The sequence below is a fragment of the Phyllostomus discolor genome, chromosome 10 (assembly GCF_004126475.2).
Source record: "Phyllostomus discolor isolate MPI-MPIP mPhyDis1 chromosome 10, mPhyDis1.pri.v3, whole genome shotgun sequence".
In the NCBI taxonomy this organism is placed as follows: domain Eukaryota; kingdom Metazoa; phylum Chordata; class Mammalia; order Chiroptera; family Phyllostomidae; genus Phyllostomus; species Phyllostomus discolor.
The window spans coordinates 80,589,297-80,610,732 of NC_040912.2; the positions used below are offsets into that span (position 1 = coordinate 80,589,297).

The window sequence follows — 21,436 nt, forward strand, 5'->3', positions numbered from 1 at the left end:
GAGATAGGACCATTGAAGAGATGACTAAGTAAAAGGTGAGGGCTTTTGGGTCGGTCCAATCTAATCTGATGGGCGTCTGTATATGAGGAGGGCAGGACACGTGGAAAGACCCCAGGGATGCACACCCACAGCGGAAGGATGGGTGGGGACACCGTGGGAAACCAGCTGTCTGCAAGCCTAAAGGGACAGGCCTCAGGAGGCCTGCAGGGAGGCCTCAGAAACCAGCCCTGACAACACCTTGACCTCGGATTTCCAGCCTCCAGACTGAGAGAACATCCATTTTGTTGTTTAAGCCCCAGACTACGGTATTTTGTGATGGCAGCCCTCAGAAACGAATACAGACCCACACACCCCGCCAGACCCAGGGCCCGCTCCAGCTGTGGTTGGCCTGACCTGATGTAGTCAGGGCTGGAGAAGCAAGGGGAGTGGCCCAAATGCTGACCCCCCCCTACCCAAACTGCTAGCTCACGGAGCAAAGGTGAGCCCTACCAGGGATGGTGTTGTCCAGGAGAAAGCCCAGAAATCCACCGACGAACATGCCCGTGGTCAGCAGCACCTGGATGACCTGGTCCAGCTGGAGAACCCCTGGCATGGAGATAAAAGTGACAAGGATTCCCAGGGATGAAGGGCCCTGTGGGTTCTGCCCCTGGGGGGTCCCAGTCCCGAGGATGGAGAATCACCTGTCTGGAGCTTCTCAGGGTTCTTGTTCACCCAGTTGGGAATGGTGAGCCCACAGAAGATGGAGAAGCCAAAGACAAACAGGTTCCTGGACGAGTTCATGTCCACGTACTGTGGGAGAGAGGGCCCCGCGGCAGCCCGGAGCCTCAGCACCTTTGCTGCACGCCAACCTCACACCCCTCCAGGTGCCCTCCCCTCCCACTGCCACCAGAGGTTTTGGGGGAGGGGGCTGAACTCAGAGCGACCCACATTCTCAGCAGACAAGCCAAGCCCTAAGTCCCACTTGGCTTTGGGAGCTGAATGGTTCGGATAATCCAATTCAACCTGATACAATTTCCGGTTTGGGATGCTTCTAGCTATGTCTTTCTTCCATGGTGGTCTGGGGGGAGCAGTGTGGTCACTGGAGCCCTTGCTCCTCCCCTTCCCCAGCCCTGTTCCATTCACCTCAATCCCCAGGGGCTCCTTTCAAGGCAGGAAATGCTGCTGTTCTCCCAGGGGCGCCTCACTCACCTGCAGGTTGGAAATCCCCACGGCAGAGATGATCCCGAACATCACCAGGAACATGCCTCCGATCACGGGGGTTGGGATGGTGGCAAACGCAGCCCCAACCTTCCCAAACACGCCCATCAGGAGCAGCACACCGCCCGCGGCGACAATCACCATCCTGCTCCCCACCTGCGGCACTCGGGGACATCAAGGCGAGGAGCTCAGCACCAGCCAGGCCACACGTCTCAAGAACCTCTGCGCTCCTCCCGGGCACCTCCATCAATGTCTGGACAGACTCACCAGAGCAGCACCCCCTAACCCAGCAGTGACCGCCCCGCCCCCTCTGCTCCGGCATGGTGCATGTGGGAAAGGATGAGGCTGTGACCGGGTGGCAGCTGAATTATTCAGGTTCGGAGGCCTGAGCCCCAAACCTTGGAAAGTAAAACCTTTCTTCAGCGCTTCAAAGCTACTGCCGTCTGCAGCCGCCAGGCTAGGCTTTCTGCCGGTGGAGTGGCCACCACCACGACGGCCAGTATGGTGAGCGGAATGATGGCCCCTCGCAGAGGTCATGTCCTCACCCCCAAACCTGGGAATGTGTTGCCTTGCATGGCCCAAGGGACTTCACAGAGGTGATGAAGGGAGGGTTTTGAGATGGAAAGGGAGTCCTGAGACAGCCAGGGAGGCCCGACGTGATTACACGAATCGGTTTAAGCAGAGGACCTTTCCCGGCTGTGGTCAGGGACTTATGACTATGGAAGGGAGGCCAGAGAGGTGCGACGTTCCTAGTTTGGAAGGTGGAGGATAGTCGAGGAATGAGGGTAGCCTCTAGATCAGCGGTCCCCAACATTTTTGGCACCAGAGACCAATTTTTTCACCTACCGGGGCAAGGGGCGGGGCACAGGAGGAGGAGCTCAGGTAGGGGCGGGGCTTAGGAGGCTAAGCTCTGGCTGGGGGTGGGGGAGGAGGCGTCAGGAGGCGGAGCTCAGATAAGCCCCCCCCTCCCCCCCCTTCCCCCCCCCCCCCCCCCCCCCCCCCCCCCCCCCCCGCCGCCACCGCTTACTACAGCCTGGCTCCTAACAGGCCACACACAGGTACCTGCCCCTGGCCCCGGGGGTTGGGGACTTCTACTCTAGATGACGGAAAATGCAAGGACATGGCTCTTCCCTGGAGCCTCCAGGTAGGAACGCAGCCCTGCGGATGTTAGCCCCCGGAGACCCATGTCAGACTTCTGGCCTCCACATCAGTAAAATAATAAGTTTGGGTTGTTTGAAGCCGATGAGTTTGTGCTAATTTGTTACAGCAGAAATAGGGGACTGATACATTGAGTGGCAGATTGAGGTCCCCGCCTGCCCCGAGGAGCCACCTACCCTGGTGATTCCCAGTGCCCCAACATTCTCGCTGTACGAGGTGGTGCCGTTCCCGGTCCCCCAGGCGCCTGCCAGCAGGCAGCCGAGGCCCTCGATGCCGATGCCGCGGTTGATGGCGTGCTTCGGAGGGGGTGGGGCCCCCACCAGCCGGGCGCAGGCATAATAATCGCCTACAGACTCCACCATTGAGGAGATCACCCCAGCGATGATCCCGAAGACCCCAGCCAGGCTGATGGTGGGGAGGCCCCACTGTCCTGCAAATGCAATGCAGCCGGAATATGAACCCAAAAGGTAACAGGCTGCTGAACCCCAAGTAACATCTTTGCTTGAGGGGTCTCTGGAAGGCTTTAAAGATGGGGCCGCATGTCTTCAACCCCACAATTGACTGTCCGGAGGATTTGGCTCAGACTCCTGCTCTCCCATTCTTCCCTCAGGACGGGTCAGACGCCCTGACCTTGAGGCCACTGTGCACAAAAGAACCAGCAATGGAGCATCTTCCCAGAAAGACCTCGAAGCCTTTGGGAGGTGAGAGTCTTACTCAGGGAGCCCCAGCCCCACAGTCCATAGGCCAGGGCAGCCTCCCCGGCACCTGGTTATCTACACACCCTGAGCCAGGAACTGCAGGGAGAGGGTGGCCTAAGGTGTGGCCTTGAACTTGTCTCCCCAGAACTGTTTTCATTCAGTCCCAGGCCTCCCGTGTATGGGATCTACGGAATCCGGGAGGAGACCCAAAGGTCCGGCTAGCGGGCGGGGACCTCGCTGTCCCTTCCCTGCTACCAGGCTCACGGGCTCTGACCCACATGGGGAGAGGGGGTGAGAGACGCAGGCCAGCTCACAGGGAGCCCCTGGTCTAGCAGAGGAACAACGAATATGGGTTGTTGGAAGCCACTAAGTTTGTGCTAATTTGCCACAGCAGAACTAGGAGCCTAAAAGGACTCGTGGACACAGACAACAGTGTGGTGGCTGTGGGGGTTGTGGGTGTAAGGGGACTAAATGGTAATAAAAAAAAAAAACAATAAAAATTTTTTAAAAAACTAGGAGACTAATACATTGAGTGACAGGTGTGGGTGCCCCGCCTGCCTCAGGAGCCACTGTCAGCAGGCTTACCCAGTGCCCCAGCATTGTCGCTGCCATTCCCTGTCCCCAAAGGAGCCTTAGGACAACCTGGGGGTCTCCTTCTTCTCGCAGGGGTCTGATACGGGCTCCTGGGGCCTGCGCCTCACTGTCGGATTCCTTGGAGGAAAGCCTGCCTGCGCCCCTATTTAATGCTCCATCCCCTGCCCTGCACCCCACAAGCAGTCCTGGAAACGGGCCCCAGGCCAGAAGGGTCCCCATCTTCTCCTTACCTGGGTAAGGGAAGCGAAACCAAGGGGCCTGGCTCAGGACGCTGCCTTTGGCGTCGGTGCGGGCCAGGTACCCGTAGGCCGTGGGGGCCGAGGGGAGGGCGTTGGTCGCCGTGAGCACGAAGCAGAGGAGCCACGAAATGCAGAGCGCCAGCAGCACCTGCCAGAGGAAGCCGCCTTCACCACCGCGCCGGCCCCAGCCCCCGCCACCCCTCCCGGACAAGGGGAGTTTAGTGTGTGGCGGATAATTAGCACAGTAAAGGGACGTAGAAACTAAACGATGGGGAGCCCTTGTGTGAAATAGAGGCAGAATGTCCGGTGAGGTGGGCACTTATTACATAGTCCAGCTCCCTTTCTACTGTTGGCCGGTCACATGGCCGTGGATCAAATTCTCTGAGCCTCAGTTTCCTCGTCTGTACAATGGAATTACAGTCAGTGCTCTGTAGAGCCTGAAGCAGGATTTCGCAGAGCGGGGCCCTCAGAAATATGATTTTTAGTCTCTGCGGGCTAAACCCTGGAAATCTATATTTTAAGCAGGTCCCCAGGTGATGTGTTTGCACACTGAATTTTAGAGCCCCTGGCCTACAGGGGTGTGAGGGATCGATGTGATCATTTTGCGCAAGTGTCTTCTTACAGCAAGAAATGGAGTTTCCTGTTCAATTGAACCTGAGAACGTGTGTGATTGACAGCTACACATACCTGGCAGTGTGGTGCAAATGCAACGGAGAAGGCTCTGAGGAGGGAGATACCATCGTCATCACGGGGCACTTGAATTACCCATGAGCCACTGAGAAAGAACCTGACCTAAGCATCTTGGCCCCTGGTTTTCTATCATTAGCAATGAGCCTGGGGGCCGCCCTAGTATCTCGCTGGGAGGAGGGCCCAGGGAACGTGAGAAGGCTGCCCCACCTGGTGCCCAGGGCGGCAGCCTAGGGCAGGGTGCCCTGCTCCTGGGAGAGAAGCAGGGAAGAAAGCCTGGGATGGCATCCCCCCAGTGGTGAGGCAGCGTTCACAGACCGCAGGGGGACTAAGGAAGGTCACGGAGCGCAGGCCACGCAGAGGAGGGAGCATTTGATGTGGGGTCATTGGGAGTGCAGGAGGCCCCTCACTCTCCAGGTGCGTCAACTAAGAATGGAAGGGGGTGGGAGCGCTTCTTACAGGGAAGACCTGAAACAGCGGGAACTTCGAGACGCGACACCCCTTCTGCCGTCCGTAAAGGGGCACGGGCACCGCGATGTTCTTCAGGTACTGAGAGAACAGCGTGATGAGGAAGACGGTCCTGAAACGGAAACCACACCCGGCCTGGTGAGCTGGGGCCCGTCTGAGGGAGGGTGCAGGACGCTCAGCCACCACGGCAGCGGGGTCCCCTTCTAGGCCCTGCTCTGCAGCGCAGGCAGCGTCCTGCCCTCTCTGAAAAGCGGGGGACATTCCCTTTCAGAAGCTGCTGGTGGCTGGAGAGGAGTAGTGGGAAGGGGGGCTAGTGTTCTTTGGGGGTGGCAGCTGAATGGGTGCAGCGGTTAGAGCCAGTGAGGCCAGGGCCCGAGTCAGTCCCCGCTCCCAGGTCATTCCACAGGTACTGGTGGTCAGACCACAATGGGCAGAGGGAATGACAGCACCTGGTGTCATCCTCAAGTCCCTTCAAAGCTCTGTTTAAATGCTTAAGGCCTCTTTTTCCAGGAAGCCCTCCTGATGCCCCCAGCTGGCTGTCACCACCCCTACCCTAATCACGCCTGCCATTCTAACTCTCGTCACTGTCTCCTGGTGTATAAGCGTTCCCTCTGCAACATTGTAATGGGCCTGAGTTCTGAAGTGATGTCTTTGCACCCTTCGCAGGTGCCCGAGGTTTACAAACATTTGCTCAGCGCAAACCTAGTAGGCAGGGGACCGGCTGCCTCAACTTACTGTGAACCCTACGCAAAGTAGTCTGTCCTGCCTGCGGTTAACTCATTGTCTGCATGCACTCACGGCATAGTACTAATAGTAAATTATAAGTAGCCGTTTCATTGCTTTTCAAAGCATCATAACATTCATCAAAGTGTCTGTAAACTCCAGAGTTGGCCCATGTACAGGGCTCTTATTATTCTTACTGGGTCACCTTCCACCAAAGAGAACTTGGACGGGACTCCCTCCCCCCGAGAGGACTTACAGGGCGGCAATCCCCCAGTGGGCCCCGGCATCATTGCCGGCAGAATTGAAGAGAGGCAGGGCCACCAGGGAGATGGTCGGAGCGATGGTCAAGGGGCCGATGAAGCGCATGAGGTAGCCGAGGAGTCCCGAGAAGCCCACGAGCATCTGGAAACAGGAGGCGACCATGACGACGCCCTGCAACTGAAGAGAGGGCACGGCTCAGGCATCCTGAGGCTTGTGGCAGGACCTGGGCCTCAGCCCAGCCCAGCCCACTTCTCAATCTAGTCCCCGCTAAGGGCTACATTCAGAGGCAGTGCAGGGGCAAGGCTGGACCGCAAAGGACCCGGGAGAAGGAGAGCTCTGATCTCACTCCTCGCTCTAGTTCCGGACCACCTGTTGGACATTTCCACTTAACACGACCCTTCTCAGGAAGTATAGCCTTTAAAAGTATCCATTGCCCTCAGTGACGACGATGATGATCACTCTTAACACTAGCATCACTTAATGGTGCACTGAACATGGTTTTGCTTTATTTTTCTCTGTGTTCCTGTGTTCTATTGCAGGACTTGCCAATCTTTTCTTCCTGTGAAGGACCAGAGCGTGAGTATCTCAGAATGTGCAGGCCGTACGAGCTCCGTCACAACTGCTCCAGACAGCGAGGGGACCCACGAGCCACGCTCTGCTCCAGCAAAACCTCACGTATAGGCTCTGAAATGGGAATCTCACGTGATTCTGACACGCGATGATCTCCTACTCTTCATCTGATTTTTTTCAACCACTTAAAATGTAAAACCATTTTTAGCTTGTGGGCTGTGCAGGAAGAGGCAACAGGACAGATTTGGCTCGTTTGGCTGCAGTTTCCCGGCCCCCGATCCACTGGGCTGGTTTGGTTTCCTTTAGTGCTCCTTTTTTTAGTTTACTAGCCCAGTTGTTACAATTCCATTTTATTCCTGACAACTTCCCTTGCTTTGAAGTCTGCTCTTTCTGAAAGTCACATATTGGTTCCTGCTTCCTTTTGATTAGTATTAGCATGGTATATATTCTCTCCATCTATTTACATTTCGTCTTCATGTGGCCTTATATTTAACGTGGGTTTCTTGTAGACAACATAGAATTGGGTCTTGTTTTTTTTTTTTTTATCCACTCTGGCAATCTTTCTTCTTCTTTTTTTTTTTTTAAGATTTTATCCATTTAGAGAGGGGAAGGGAGGGAGAAAGAGAGGGAGAGAAACATTAATGGGTGGTTGCCTCTCACATGCCCCCTACTGGGGACCTGGCCCACAACCCCGACATGTGCCCTGGCTGGGAATTGAACTGGCGACCCTATGGTTTGCAGCCCACATTTAATCCACTGAACCACCACAGCTGAGGCCAATCTGTCTTTTAATTGGTGCATTGAGACCAGTGATGTTCAAAGTGGTCAAAAATGTGATCCAATTAGTACCTTCCCGATCCATCACTGTTTTCTAATTGTTGCCTTTGTTCTTGATTCCTGTTTTTGTCTTCCGCTCTTTTTTCTGCCTTTTGTGGTTTTCATTGAGCCTTTTATGTGATTTCACTTTATCTCCTTTCTTAGCATTTTCTCTTCTTTTTAAACAATTTTTAGTGGTTGCCCCAGAGTGTGCAATCACACTTACAGCCAAGCCACGTCCAGTTTCAGAGAACATGGCACCGCTCCACAGGCAGGGTGGGTACCTTCCAGTAACACAGTAACCCTCGTTGGTCCCGCCCACGCACTGCCGTAGTTCATTTCACTCAGCTCGCAGATGCATATGAATACAAGCTACCCTGACACTGGGAGGCCAAGTCAGAACCGGTCTAATGTGTTAAAGACCGAACTTGCCATCCCTTCCCACAGTTTTCTACTTTTTCTGCTGCCAGCAATTCCTTAAAATAGAATTGTGGCTCTGTTTTACCTGTCCGTTACCTCTCATATCCCAGTGGGTAAGGGCATACCTACCACTCCTATATTCACGTCACTTTTATTTGTGGCCGGCATCGTGACATACAGGTGGTCTGCTGACCGTCAGCAGTTTCAAGACTCGAGAGGTATGTGGACACATATAACTCAGTGGAACATGGAGAATCTACCTTAAATTCCAATAGGCTGGCTCAGCAAGTAAACTCAATCAATCAACCCATTAATAAAATGAGGTTGAGCCGTGGCTGGTGTGGCTCAGTGGATGGAGTGCCAGCTTGTGAACCAAAGGGTCACAGGGTCAATTCCCAGTCAGGGCACAGGCCTGGGCTGCAGGCCAAGTCCCCGTTAGCGGGTGTGTGAGAGGCAACCACACATTGATGTTTCTTTCCCTCTCTTTCTCTCTCCCTTCCTCTTTCTAAAAATAAATGAATCTTTAAAAAAAAAATAGAATGAGGTTGAAACTTCTAAGAACCTTCTCTTGTTTGTAGCACTGGTGAAAAGCACCAGACCAGCAGATGGAGCTAAAGTACCAGAGGTCAAACCCCGGGTTGGAGCTCTCGGTGAGGAACACTTGGTGAAGTGGGAAAAAATGAGTCTCCTGCCCTACACCCCGGCGAGAGGAAAGCCTGCCCTGGGCCTGTGTTTCAGAGCGGGGGTGGCAAACTCAGTCTGTGAAAGGCAGGATAGTAAATACTTCGGGTATTGTTGGCCAGATGAGGTTTCTGTTACATATTCTTTTTTTTAAACAGCCTTACAAAATGTAAAAGCCATTCTTAGTTTGTGGGTAGTTAAGATTATTTTTTAAAAACAACAAACACACAGACCGCAGGCTGGATTTGGTTCAAGAGCCACAGTTTGCTGACTCCGGCCTTGGAGGACTCCGTTTATCACGCACCTGAAATCAACAGCACGTGTATTGGGGAAGACATGGGCGTCGCTCAGTGCAGGGACAGCGTGACCCGTATCCTGACACATCCTCTCTCACCACTAATACTGTTCAAGCCCTGGGGGAACTGCTTGCCATAACTCTTGCTCATTGCCCTCAAAGCACGGGTAAGTGCTTCTGAGGGTGGCGGAGGTTTGTGCCACTGTGGTGTCAGAAGCACACACAGTTCGTCAGAACCCAGGGAGGCTTTAAGCCGCAGAAGTCATCAGGTAGAAGAGACAAATGAACGTGCCAGATCTTTCTTCTTGGACGGTATGAAGGCAGAAGATGCATGCAGAAGGAATCACAGTCCCCAGGAGGTCGGCAAAGGGAAATCCTGCCCCTGGCATCTGGCCGAGCGGGGGGAGCAAGTCCTGCTTCTTGTTCTTTGCTTAGTTCTAATTCGAATGTATCACACGCGAGTATAGGCTCGCCAGGGGCAGCGGAAACAAACAACAACAAAACACAAACACAACACAAAGAGACAAAGCCCCCCGAACCTCATGGGGTCTGGGATTCATTCTACTGATGAGATGGTAAAACGAGGCTTCACTGAAGAAGAGTGTCCCGATTTGGAGAATCACAGCAACGCACAGCCTTCTGAGACTGGGCAATCAGCCGGGAAAAGACCCAGCGCCCACCAGCCTGACAAGCGCCATTCATTCGTAGGGCGATCTTGGTCTGGAACTACACGGAACTGTTCTCTAGAGATCAGAAAGCCCTGTTAACCCAGGGCCCACCCTGAGATTTAAAAAGGAAGCCCGAGGACTCGATTAGAGGGCTGAAGGGCACCACATCCGGGTGATCAGAGCTCAGGCACCTGCAAAAGGGCTGTCTTTCCACGGGAAGAAGAACAGCAGGAGGTTCTGGTTGAAATTCACTAGCTATACGGCTCAGACTGACTCGCTGTGTCCTTGCAAGCACTGCACTCCCCGAGGTAGCGGGAGGTCCGGTGGTGAGACCCCACACTGCACGAGGGCTGGCCCCGTTCAAAGCCAGGTGCGTCAGCCCTGTCATGGGGCTGTCTGTCATGTGGCTGTGGCCTGGAGCAGCTGCTCGGTCACCCTCCCTTTAAAAGGTCATTACTCACGAGTCTGCTAGTGGGCACTGTTTGGAATTAGACCGCTAGCGAATGGCACCAAAAGCTCTGACCTCAGAGATCCCATATCTTGAGTGATGTCAGAAAGACATTCGAATAAGGAAGAAGAAGATCATTTGCTGATTCAAGGGAGATAGTAATAGTCAGGAAAAGAAAAGGCGGTTATGCAGGAAGGATTCATAGGGCCCCCCCTTTCCTGGGTCAGGTGTTACGTCACAGGATACTCAAACTGCAGCAACAGAGGCTTGGGCCCCACCGTGTGGGTCTTTGAATTCAGAAAGCCCCGGGTGGAGCTTTGCTACAGGTGCTGCGGGGAAAGTGGGAGCCTGGAAGAGCATGAGGTGCCAACAGAAGGCCTTGGGGGGAGAAGTAAGGCAGGTGTGAATGCAGCCAGCGGACCGAGCCACCTGGGGCGCAGCGGACGGTGCGCACAGACGCACCCAGAGTTATTTCTGTGCAATCACGCAGGTTCTCGGGCTGTGGCCAGCGGACCAGCAGTGTGACCTGGCAAGTGGACCGTGGAAAGTGCTATCGAAATTTCACCTTTTGGGGGACAGGATTTTCAGCTGAACCTCAAATACCGGTGGCTCACGTTGATGCCCCTCGGTTTCAAAAGAGGAGGGAAGCGTGACTTTCAGTGGAGTCCCTGAGGCCCACGAGGTGACACCTTGGGCCACAAGGCACGCACACACAGGCTCACCAATGACAGAATCCCCATATCCCTCTGAAGTCACCGACGTTGCCAAAGCCAGGGGCACATGTGCCCTTGGTGGGCGAACGTGAGGGTCTGTGGCCCGTCACGGAGCCCACAGGCTGCCTGTGCTGGACATTCACAGAGCATGCGGGGGTTGACTCTTTTAAAAACTGGCATCCACAGTATTTCTGGTTGGAGCTTTGCCCATTCTGCAAGCGAAGCCCTGACCCAGATTGCTATTATAGTGAGGCCGGTAGCGCAGACAGCCCACAAACGTGAATATCAACTTATAAAACTCCAGGGTCACTTTTCACAGCATGAACAGGGCAGGAGGGAACCAAGAAACACAGTATCGAGGGATCTTTTCATATTTCACACCATTTCCCACAGGCGGTGAAATTATTGAAAAATTAGAGGGTGTGCCTGGAACCACACCTGCGGGCGACGCGGTCACCCCAAGGGCTGGCTTTCCCCGGGAGGAGGTGCAAGGTCAAGTGGAACTCGAGGGGCAGGGAAGGGAGTCACCCGGGGAGGCGTTTCCAAAGGACAGGCTGAAAAACAAGAGGGGTATAAAAACACTCTTTTCCCAGGCCCAAGGGTTCACTCGTGTTCCCCGCGATGGGAAAAACAGAAATCCATTTAACGGGACTTACTGGAATTCTGAGGCTACTCATGGGCCAGATTGGGAAATGTGGTGTTTTCAGGATGCGTCCCACCCAGTGGAGAGGATGCGGTGACCATATATTTATTAAATCGTTTGAAAGCACCTTGGCGAAGGTCACACGGCAGGGCTTAACGGTGTCCCCCTTGCTGCCCGCTACCGGAAGGACAGTGGAGGAGGACTGGGAACCCCGCCTTCTGACAGGAGTGAGGGAGTGGGCTGAGAAGGGGCTGGAAACGGAAGGTGGCTCAGGGAGAACAGGAGCCACCTGACAGATTACTTTACTAAATGATGCTACTTTTTCCCTTTACGCTCAAAATAAGTTGAGTTCTAGCTAGTGCGCCTCCATTGGTTAGAGCGTCATCCCGTAAACCAGAAGGTCGTGGGTTCAGTTCTTGGTCAGGACACATGCCTGGGTTGTAGGTTCGGTCCCCAGTCAGAACGCATATGGGAGGCAAGTGATGCATGTTTCTCTCTCGCATCGATGTTTCTCTCCCTACCTCCCTTCCCCTCTCCCTAAAATCAACCAGTGTGGCCTCCTCAGGTGAGGACTAAAACAATAATAAACATTAAAAGAGCCCTGGCTGGCATAGCTCAGTGGATTGAGCGCGGGCCGCGAACCAAAGTGTCGCAGGTTCTATTCCCAGCAGGGCATATGCCTGGGTTGCAGGCCATGACCCCCAGCAACTGCACGTTGATGTTTCTCTCTCTCTCTTTCTCTCTCCCTTCCCTCTCTAAAAATAAATAAATAAATAATCTTTAAAAAAACATTAAAAGATAAAATAAGTTGAAAATAATAAGATTATTTCTTAGCAACATTTCTAGATACATCTCCAGTCTAAGATGAAGGACGGTGGTGTCAGGGTCGATCTGCTAAAACTGACAGCCATCTCACGCCGCTGGGCCCAGAGTTACTGCAAGGACAAGGAGGAGCGGACACGGTGAGTGTGGCTGGTACATCAGGGCACATTTACATATGATTACGATGGGTCACGGACTAATTGAGTTCATAGGGGAGAAAAAGTAAAGCTAAAGCAATATTCTCGAGCATACAGTAGTAGCAGTATGCACTGAAATGTTTTGTTGATTCTATTCCTTCTCGTTAGTCAAATATGGGCGAGAACAGGGATCTTGTACCATGTCCCCTCCTCTGACTTCCCTCCGCCTGCACCTTTCACATACAGGGGATGAGACTGTCATCGCAGCCATGAGGCCGTTAGGACCCTGAGCATGGACCGGGGCAGGCTGCAGGATGGACCCCCGCCGGTCCAGGGCTTGCTAGCTTGGCTCCCGGGGATATCCCGGGAACAGACACCGCTCTGAGTCCTGCAATGTCCTTGGCCAGGTTCTCGTGAGCCCGGGGCAGGCAGTGCCAAAGGCAGGTCTGAACACACTCTGGACTGGAACCCCGTCATCGGGCGGTGCTCCGGAAAGTCTGTGCCTCCTCTGGAGGAGGTGGCCCGTGGCCTGGCCCCAGGCCTAGGTGTCTAAGGCCGGCTGGGAGGGAGGTGGCTGGGCTTCCTAGAAATCTCAGGTGACCTGTACTCTCTCAGATAGGGCCTCACTCACAAGCCACCCTTGCCCACTCAACCACAATATCAGGGAGGATTGTAAAATCTGCTTTCCCTCAGAGGTGGCTGAACTCTCTGGAGAGAATCCTGAGTGTGCTGCCTTCCTTATCTGCTGATTAGATAAGCCCACCTAGAGCAAGGCCAAACTTCAGAGTCTGTGGTGGGGGAGCAAAAAACCCAAAAAAACAAAAACCCACAAATGGAATTATCTCCTGGAGGGAGGGCCCTTTGGGGGACAGGCTTCCCCTGCTAAGAACCTGTCTGTATTGGTGCACCAGCTGGCGTTGTTGTGAGAGGCTGCGTTCAGCTCCAGTGAGTTTTTTTTTGAAGGTTCTTCCAACCTGTTTGCCCATTTGCTGATGGGTGATGCACACACACACCTGCCCGCACTGTGCTGAGTTTTCGGTAGTTTTTGGCTACAAATGGCACGACCCCCGTGCACGACCCACCCTCCCTATTCACCCAATCTCTGCCTGAGTGACTTTTGTTTTGTTTCCCTGAATGAAAAAAGTCCACAAAGGGAAACGTTTTGCCTTTGGGAAATGTCAAAGAGGTGGAACAAAAAAATGGCAGAAGCACTAAAAGGTATCATGTCGACGAGTTCAAAAACTGTTAGGAGCAGTGGAGAAAAAAAGTCTCCATAGGTGTAATGCATCAAATGGAGAGTACTTTGAAGGTGACCTAAGTTTAAATATGTAAGAATAAATACACTATTTCTAATCAATAAATTCTGGAGTTTTCTGAGTCCCCCCTCATACATTAAGGCCACCAGTTCCTTGCCCTGATGATATGACTGAATTAAGGGTTGGGTTTCCCAGCAGATTAGCACAGGGGCCCACCTGGCTCAGGTGGGCAGACGAAGCAGACAGCACCCACTGCCAGAGTGGTACTGAGCCAGAGTGGTACTGAGCCAGGGTGGTACTGAGCCAGGGTGATACTGAGCCAGGGTGGTACTGAGCCAGAGTGGTACTGAGCCAGACCTGGTCCTGCACTTTGGTTTCCTCTTAATCGGAGCCCACTCTGGATACAGGCAATGTAGGAGACCATTCTGCATGGTGTGGGCCCAGCTCCCACTCAGAGATGAACAGGACCCATGCCCATGGATAGGTTCTCCCGTGGGTAATCAGGCCTGCAATGTACCTAGGCTGCTTTGAGACTTGCTTTTGCTAAAACTCCCTCACCCTGAATTGAGGCAGTAAACGTTTACTGCATGTCTTTAAAGTAAATTCCTAAAATCCCTGCTAAACCTTCCAAGGACAAGTGTAACCAGTTCGACCACTTTTCCCTTTGCATTTGCAAATATCCTTCTTCTGTGATGTGATTAGTGGCATTGGCTCCTTTGTTTTCTGTAAAAGGTAACCACCTAAAGCGAACCTGTGCATAGTCAATGAGGACCATCTTGTAACGTGCCCAGAGAAAGAAATAAAGGCCTGTCATGGTGGAGGCCATGGCTTTTGGCTCCCCTCGAGAGAAAAAGCCATGCTGGCCCTTTTCCTCCACTGGACTCGGTAGTCCGTGTGACTGTCTCTCCCCCATCCATAATGTTGTGGACCCCACCAGCTAGGGTCCGCATCAAAGCAACATTGCACTTGTGCACCTGTGAAAAACTTGTAGTGGAACGTCTGGAAAACTCTAAGAGCTTCGTTACCACAACCTGCTCCTATTGTCATCTCCACCATCACCATCATCGTCATCACCATCATCGTCGTTGTCGTCATCATCTCTGTGACGTGTCTCTTCGTCCCTTTGCCGTCCTAGCACTCAGCACCACACTTGGCACCCACAATGACACTTGATGACTTAATTTAAAACCTCTCTGCCTCCTGGGACTGGCCAGGAACATGCCCACACTCTTCCTCCTTGAAATATGGGAGTGTTTCCAAGCGCACCTAACGCTCCCTCCGTCTTTTCCACCCTGGCAGCCCCAGTCCGTCTCCTGCTCATCACCCTGCTTGATTTTCTTCATCGCACAATAACTCCCTGAAGTTCCCCCTTTTTATTTACTTGTCGGAATACTTTTGTCTCGCCCCCCTCACACCCAGTCCTGCGTATCGACACACTGTTTTATCTGCAGCAGTGTCTTAACGCCCAGGATCCTGCCCAGTGGAGCTGAACAGTGCATGTCGAACAAGTGAATCAACCCAGCAGCCCCCACCCCCCGAGGTGAGTAACCCTCCACTCCACACACGCACTCACCCTGCCCCTCCCTCGTGTCCCGTTACCTCTCGGATCCTCTTCTGCCATTCCTCGGTGAATTCGGGAGAGCTGGTGTTCACCTGGCTGGCGTTGAGTGTCCACTCGGGACACTTCCAGGCGGGAAGAGACAGCATGGCCAGGGAGGGGGCCAGGAAAGCAAATGTCCCTCCCTGGAGAATGGGCAGCCTGGAGGAGGGGGGGAGAACACAGTTGCCCACACAGTGCTTCAACACTGGCCTGTCACCACCCTCCACTGGGGGCCTTTCAATCCCGAGTCCCAGCTGGGCTTAGAGGCAGCTCAGGGGGCCTGCTGTTCTCAGCACACACGGAGCTCCTGCAAAGCCTCCACTCAGACCCTCGAGCCCTGCCGACCTTTGGACAGGCAGGAGAGGTGGGCAGGTGAAAGGCCAGCAGACCTAACCCCCGTCCGGGAGACGCAAGCCCAGCAGCAGACAGTCAGGCCCTGGGGGATAACTCAGAGACAGCACAGAGCTCAGCCAACGCGCCTCACGGGGGCCACGGTCTGCCCCGTCTCAGCGGACCTTCCCCAGGCCCCGAGACCAAGGTGCAGCTCACACGGGGGACAGGGGACATGCTCTGGCCAACAGGGGAGGGCACAGCCTGACACTTGGGTTGCCAGATTCCCGCGCATCTCCAGAAATGAACCTCAGCCCCCGGCCTCCACCTGCAGGGTCCTTTTTGTCACATGGACAGAATGGGTTTGAGGTCAGTTAGCAGGGTGTGCTCCCCACCTCGGCCCTCCCCCCACCCCCCACCGTCAGCGTGTCACTCTGGCCTCCATGAGAACATCCAGCTGCACCTACGGACCTGTCTTCCCTCCCAGGTGCACACACCTGATAGGTCCACCTCCAGCGATCCCCTCTTACTGTGGAGGCACACCTAGTCTGCCCGCCCGTGGACGTTCCAACGTGGGGGTGGGGAGTGGGCCGAGGGACCCTGGCACCTTGATTGCGTTGGACACCATGGCACACGCCAAGTTCAGGTGCTTTTTTTAAAAAACGACAACACTAGAGGGGTATTTTTGAACTCAGGATGTCCAGGAGACATCCGAAAGAGCTATCCTGGAGAAGGACTGAACACATTTTGTGAAAGGAGGATATCGAGTTGATGAAAGTGTTTCTCTGTCTAAGGGGCCCCTGTAGCCTGGCGAGCATTGGAATCAGTGGTGCCTGGTTCTGACGCGGCAGCGGGTGGTTCAGGAGGGCACCCAGGCGCAGGGAGGGCGGGAAGCTCCGGGTGGTCCTGCCGAGCCGCTGGGGTTGAGGACAACTGATCTGGATTCGCAAATCTAGACCCATAGGTCTCCAAAGGGGCATGGGCTACATGGCACACGCAAGGCAGGAGCATGCGGGTGGTGAGTTGGAAGGTGTGAATAACGTGTTTTAACTTAAAAACTATGAATCTAAGTCTCCTGGCTGAATAGGAAACACGCTGTACTTACTGCCAAATCCCTTTTGAGCTCTTAAAATAAACATACAAATCTCTGTATGTGGGTATAACCAAAGAGTACATAATAAGAGAACCTTTTTTTTTTTGCTGTAACTTCATTCATTCAACAAATGTTTTCTGAGGACCTGCCAGGCAGCCGGCATTAGGCGCCGTGGTATTGGGGACAGACACCGTGGTGAGTGAGACCGAGGTCCCGCTTACATTCTAATCACACATTTCTCCGTCGGCCCTTGGTCCAGCGGACCAACCACCTGCAGTGCCTTGCTCCCGGGGGTTGTGTTAAACACCTTACAGCTCCGCGTACAAACCCTCCCCTCGTTAGCCGGCCGCGGCTGCCTCAGCCACGTCTGGTTCCCGGGTTCTGCGAGGGCGGAGTGCTTGTCATTGCCATTCCTCCGGCGCTGAGCCTGGGGCCACGGAAAACCGGCCGACACTGGATTTTATCATTTTCCTTTTCTAAATTTTCATAGGCATGTAATGAAGCTCTAATAAATGTGACTTTGCATTTCATTGGCCGTGAAATATGTGAGCTCATTCGTGGGATTTTATGTCTGGTTTTCCTTGTGTATAAGCTGTCTACTACGCATTAGATAGAATTTGGATACTGCCAGAATATGAGAATTCTTATGATGATGAGGTTTATCTTCACTTTTTAACAATGTTTTCTGTTATTGTATGCAGAAATTTGTCCCCAGCTGAGACATTGTTAAGGGAGTTTTTAAAATTTTTCAAGTAGGTAAACACTTTTCTGATTCTGTTCATGTGATGATCTTGTGAGATAATTTTACATGTTTAGGATAATGCAATATATGGACTGGCTGCCTTTTTGTAATGTCCAAATACCTTTCATGTTCAAGATGAGTTTCTCCATGTACTTGTTTCAGTGTTTTATCGTGTCCTACCTTTAGGTTCACCAAAGGTATCAACACGTTCTTCATTATGCTGTTCTCTGACCTCCCAGTTCTGTTTTCCATCCTTTCCTCTCCACCCTGCTCCCCATCCTGTTAGGCTTCCCCATTTCCTTCTCATAACTTCTTGTCACTACTCTTTAAATAGATAGAAAGGTAGATAGTCAGATGATAGATAGACAGACAGACGTATTTTTGTGTTTCTGATTTTTCCTTTATGCACCTTCCTGGTACACGTGTGGGATGCACCCGAGAGATAGCCCAGCCCAAACCGTGTACCTCGTTGTGTCCGGGCTGGGGGGTTTGGAAGAGACCTGAGCTCACAGAGATGGCGTGAGAAGAAGGAAGAGGGAAGACGGGGAATGACCTGCCAAAGATGCAGACACATGTCTTCCAGTCCTCCCCAGAGAACGGGGAACTCCAGCACTGTTGTCCCTCCCGGAAATGGCTTCAGAAGGAAGCATGCCCGAGAGTGCCCCTGTTTGACTTCCACAAGCAGGCCGCACTGGGAACGAGCATTCGGGCCTGGATGCTGTTTATGGTCAGCCTGTCCTGGGAACCATGCCCCAGCCCCGTGCCGGTCTGCATCTGCATGGCTTGATTCAGACAACTGATAGAGAATGAATGGATATTAACTTTTCTCATCACATCGTTTACTCATGAGACAGGCCTGGCAGAGAGTAGGTCACAACCAGGCTTGCGGTGAGGCCCTCACCTGCATGGCTCCTTCTAACGTCTGAGGAGGGGCCGGTGTGCTCATGAGCCACGCACCTTCGTGAAATTTGCAAAAGTGAAAGGTTTCAGCCAAACTGGCTAACATTACTGTCTCTTTCCACCACCCCCGCCCTAACTCCACACCTCACATCTGATGACACTTTTAGGACCTGGCTAGGTGGAAGGTGAGCCCGGATAAATTTAGTTTGAATGTACTGGGATGTATTCATGTGGTTGAGACCACTAAACTACCCATGAATAGTTAGTTCGTTGCTAGCTGTCTTGGTGAAATCACCGTGCCAGCCCCCTCTGCCTCGTGACACGGAGGTGCAGGACCCGAGGTCGCACGATGATCCAAATGTGTCCTATATAGCACCTGGCACTGGACGTGTGTGATTGGTGGATGAGAAACAAGGTTTGCAACATGTGCAGCCAGAACCAAGTGGGTGGAAAATTTGGCAAAATGCTCAATTGCCAGAAGAGGTTTGGTTCTCACTAATGTGCAGGGAAAATGGAAGTTTTCTCCTATCAGCAATACCCTTAACAAGGCAGCAAGTACAATTATCAATGCACCATGCATTTAAAGCTTTTTCATAGGAATCAAGCACGATAGAATTTATCAGAGTGCCTGTGTCTGAGGAACACAAATCAATCTCACTCTACGGTCTGTGTGTGAGGCGTGTTGACACGCGCCAACTCTCAGCAAGAACAAACAAGTCTGGACCAACCAACGCTGGGGAATGACTGCATAATCTCTCCTTCTCCCTGTACAACAAGGAGGTAACCAAGGAGTGTGCAATCACAAGATGTGTTGGGGGGGAAAGTCTCATAGTGAACTGTGGGAAAACGAAGTAATAAAAGATTTCAGGCTGTGTTTTGGAATCTGTGGCATTTGTGATATTGACCTCCTTTTTAAACATTTTGTAATGGGTTGTGATTTTGCTTTTTATGCTATGTGAATATTCTCTTTTTTGGTACCTGATTTTGTACTCATAATTTTGTGTCCTTTTTTGTAACGAGGACACCCGAGCCTGTATAGTCTTCAGGCTGCTCTTGGGCTAGCTGCTAAGTCAGTGGTAAAGGATGAGGACACGGGACTGGCCGATTCCCCAGGAAAGGCCCGTGGAACCTGCAGGGAGGCATGTCCCGGGAAGGCGGTAGCTGGATGGAGCAGGTTCTTGGGATTCAGGGGGAGCAGGGGGTGGAGGGAGAGGATGTGAGGAAACATGTGGAAATCGGGGGGAGGGGGCTCCAAAGACCCATTTTCCGGGCTTCCCTCCCAGTTCTGTCCAGGCCAGCTCCAGAGCAACAGGACTTACTATACTCAGATTGAGCTGAGCAGCCTGTGTTTAAACATAAAGGACTTGATGGTTTAAAAGAAAGGGAATTATAGTCAATATACCAATTGGATATCTCAATGCTACTGTGAGGGAGCAGGCCCACGTCATCCTTTGCCTGCTTTGACAGGTGCCAGAGCACGGATCTGGTTCAGTGGATGTCTGTCTATTGCCTTGTTTACTCAGAACAGAATCCATTTTTCTTGCTTCAGCTCCCATCCTTCCTTAAAGGGGGTTGCCACGTTTGCTCCCTTGGTAGACCCAGGGCTGGGCATTTGGCTTCAACTGTGCCAGTCAGAGCTCCTCCCTGGCATTTGACAATGTGAGGCCAGCCAGAGCAGTACTTGCTCGCTTTAGGGGGTCGCTGCCGGCGGCCCTGCCCACAGCCAGAGCAGGAAGCTTGTTTGCGAGAACAAGGCTGGCGGGGTGATGGAGAGACAGCCCTGCCCTCACACGGGAAAGGGGAGCCCCCTGCACTGAGCCCAATGTTCTAGTGGGCCTCACTCTGGCCTCCTCCAGGGAGGTGTCTGCAGGGCCAAAGAGACATGCCCACCTCAGTCCATGTGCCCTTCCTCTTTGAGTCCCAAGAATTCTCCGCCCAGTGGCTCTGAGCCTCTTCCAGACCCTGCCTGGGCCCCTTTCCCAGGTGTGTCCTGCTGAAGGCAGACCATGGGGCAGGTGTGCACACCCGAGGCCTAAAGGATGGCCGGGGCGCAGCTGTTTGGGAAACCTGGTTGGGGGCAGGGGTGTGTGGATGGAACTTCGAGGGGCAGCTTGGCGTGCCCACATGCATGCATGCAAGACCATTTGCGATCTGGAGCAGAGCTCAGGGAGGGAAGAGGAGGGGGAAGGCCGAAGACTGGGGGCCGTCCCTGACCCCCAGGATCCAAAGTAGAACTTTGAGGAGTCAGAGAATTCTAAACTCAAACCTGGCCTTCCAGGTAAGATGATTAGAACGTATTTTATTTAAGAGTTTGTAAGCTTGACTTATAACGCTCCAGTTCTTAGACTTGGAGTGTGTGGGTCTCCATTTGTACTCTTAGCCTGGGTCTCACCAATATCAGGGGCATGTCTGAGTAGAGACAAGAGATGCAGAGAAAGCCCCAGCGGCATCTGAGCCCCTGGTTCAACCAATGCGTGTGCACCCTGCCTTTCTCTTGGCTTGATCTACTAAGTTAACAAAGAACAATTTTGCCTAAGCTAATCTGGATTCATGTTACTTGAATCAAGGTTCCTAGTTAATATGGACAGTAAGTGGTGGGGCTAGGACTTGAACCAGGGCTCTGACTCCTAGCCCTGTGTTCCTTCTATCATGCTCCACCAGCTTCCTAACCACCTCTCTGGCCACAATCCAAGCACAGCTTGTTGACAGATAAAAGAATCCACACTGAATCCACGCTGTACCTACCTGACTCCCAAAAACACTTGCAGGAGAGTGCAGATGCCGGAGACGAAAAAAATGGTGCTGATGAGGTAGCTCTGGGCGAGGGGGTCATGCTGCAGACACAGGTCCTTGGCCAGGATGAGCGGCACTGCCACGAGCCCGCCCAGGGCCGTGAGGAAGTGCTGTGGGCAGAGGAGAGCAAATAGGCAGGCACGTGCATGCTGTGGTTGCCGGCTCCACCTCCATTCCCAGCTCTGCTGCCACAGGCCAGAGCTCCAACGCTGATCTCAGAGGAACCTGGTGGTTACTGACAGGCAGAGATCCAGGCAAGCGGTGGGAACTAGAAAGTCCTGGCAGCAAGAAGCAGGGGACTAGCCAGATGGTCTGGGGTTGAAGGGTAGGACTCTAGTGCCAAAAATTGATATCCTGGGTAGGAAACCAAGGCAGGAACACAGCACAGGACATAACAGGAACCGGGGAGGGAGATTTAAGAACAAGATGCTCTGGCTGATATAGCTCAGTGGACTGAGCATGGGCCTGTGAACCAAAGGGTTGC

At 53.1% G+C, this 21,436-nt stretch overlaps 1 protein-coding gene across 4 annotated transcripts in view; it reads right to left on the minus strand.

The window, feature by feature from the left end:
- Positions 1–21,436, minus strand: part of LOC114507854 (solute carrier family 23 member 1-like) — a 50,399-nt gene that overhangs the window by 3,542 nt on the left and 25,421 nt on the right. For 3 of the 4 annotated variants that reach the window (XM_028525876.2, XM_036010935.1, XM_036010933.1), the window contains 9 exons: positions 20,905–21,062; positions 15,094–15,253; positions 6,021–6,202; positions 5,033–5,153; positions 3,878–4,034; positions 2,532–2,785; positions 1,189–1,353; positions 681–789; positions 490–585 (listed from right to left, as the gene is read on the minus strand). In XM_028525876.2, coding sequence (XP_028381677.1) covers positions 490–585; positions 681–789; positions 1,189–1,353; positions 2,532–2,785; positions 3,878–4,034; positions 5,033–5,153; positions 6,021–6,202; positions 15,094–15,253; positions 20,905–21,062 — 1,402 coding nt within the window. The remainder of the gene's footprint in view (positions 1–489; positions 586–680; positions 790–1,188; positions 1,354–2,531; positions 2,786–3,877; positions 4,035–5,032; positions 5,154–6,020; positions 6,203–15,093; positions 15,254–20,904; positions 21,063–21,436) is intronic. The other variant, XM_036010934.1, reaches the window with a different exon arrangement.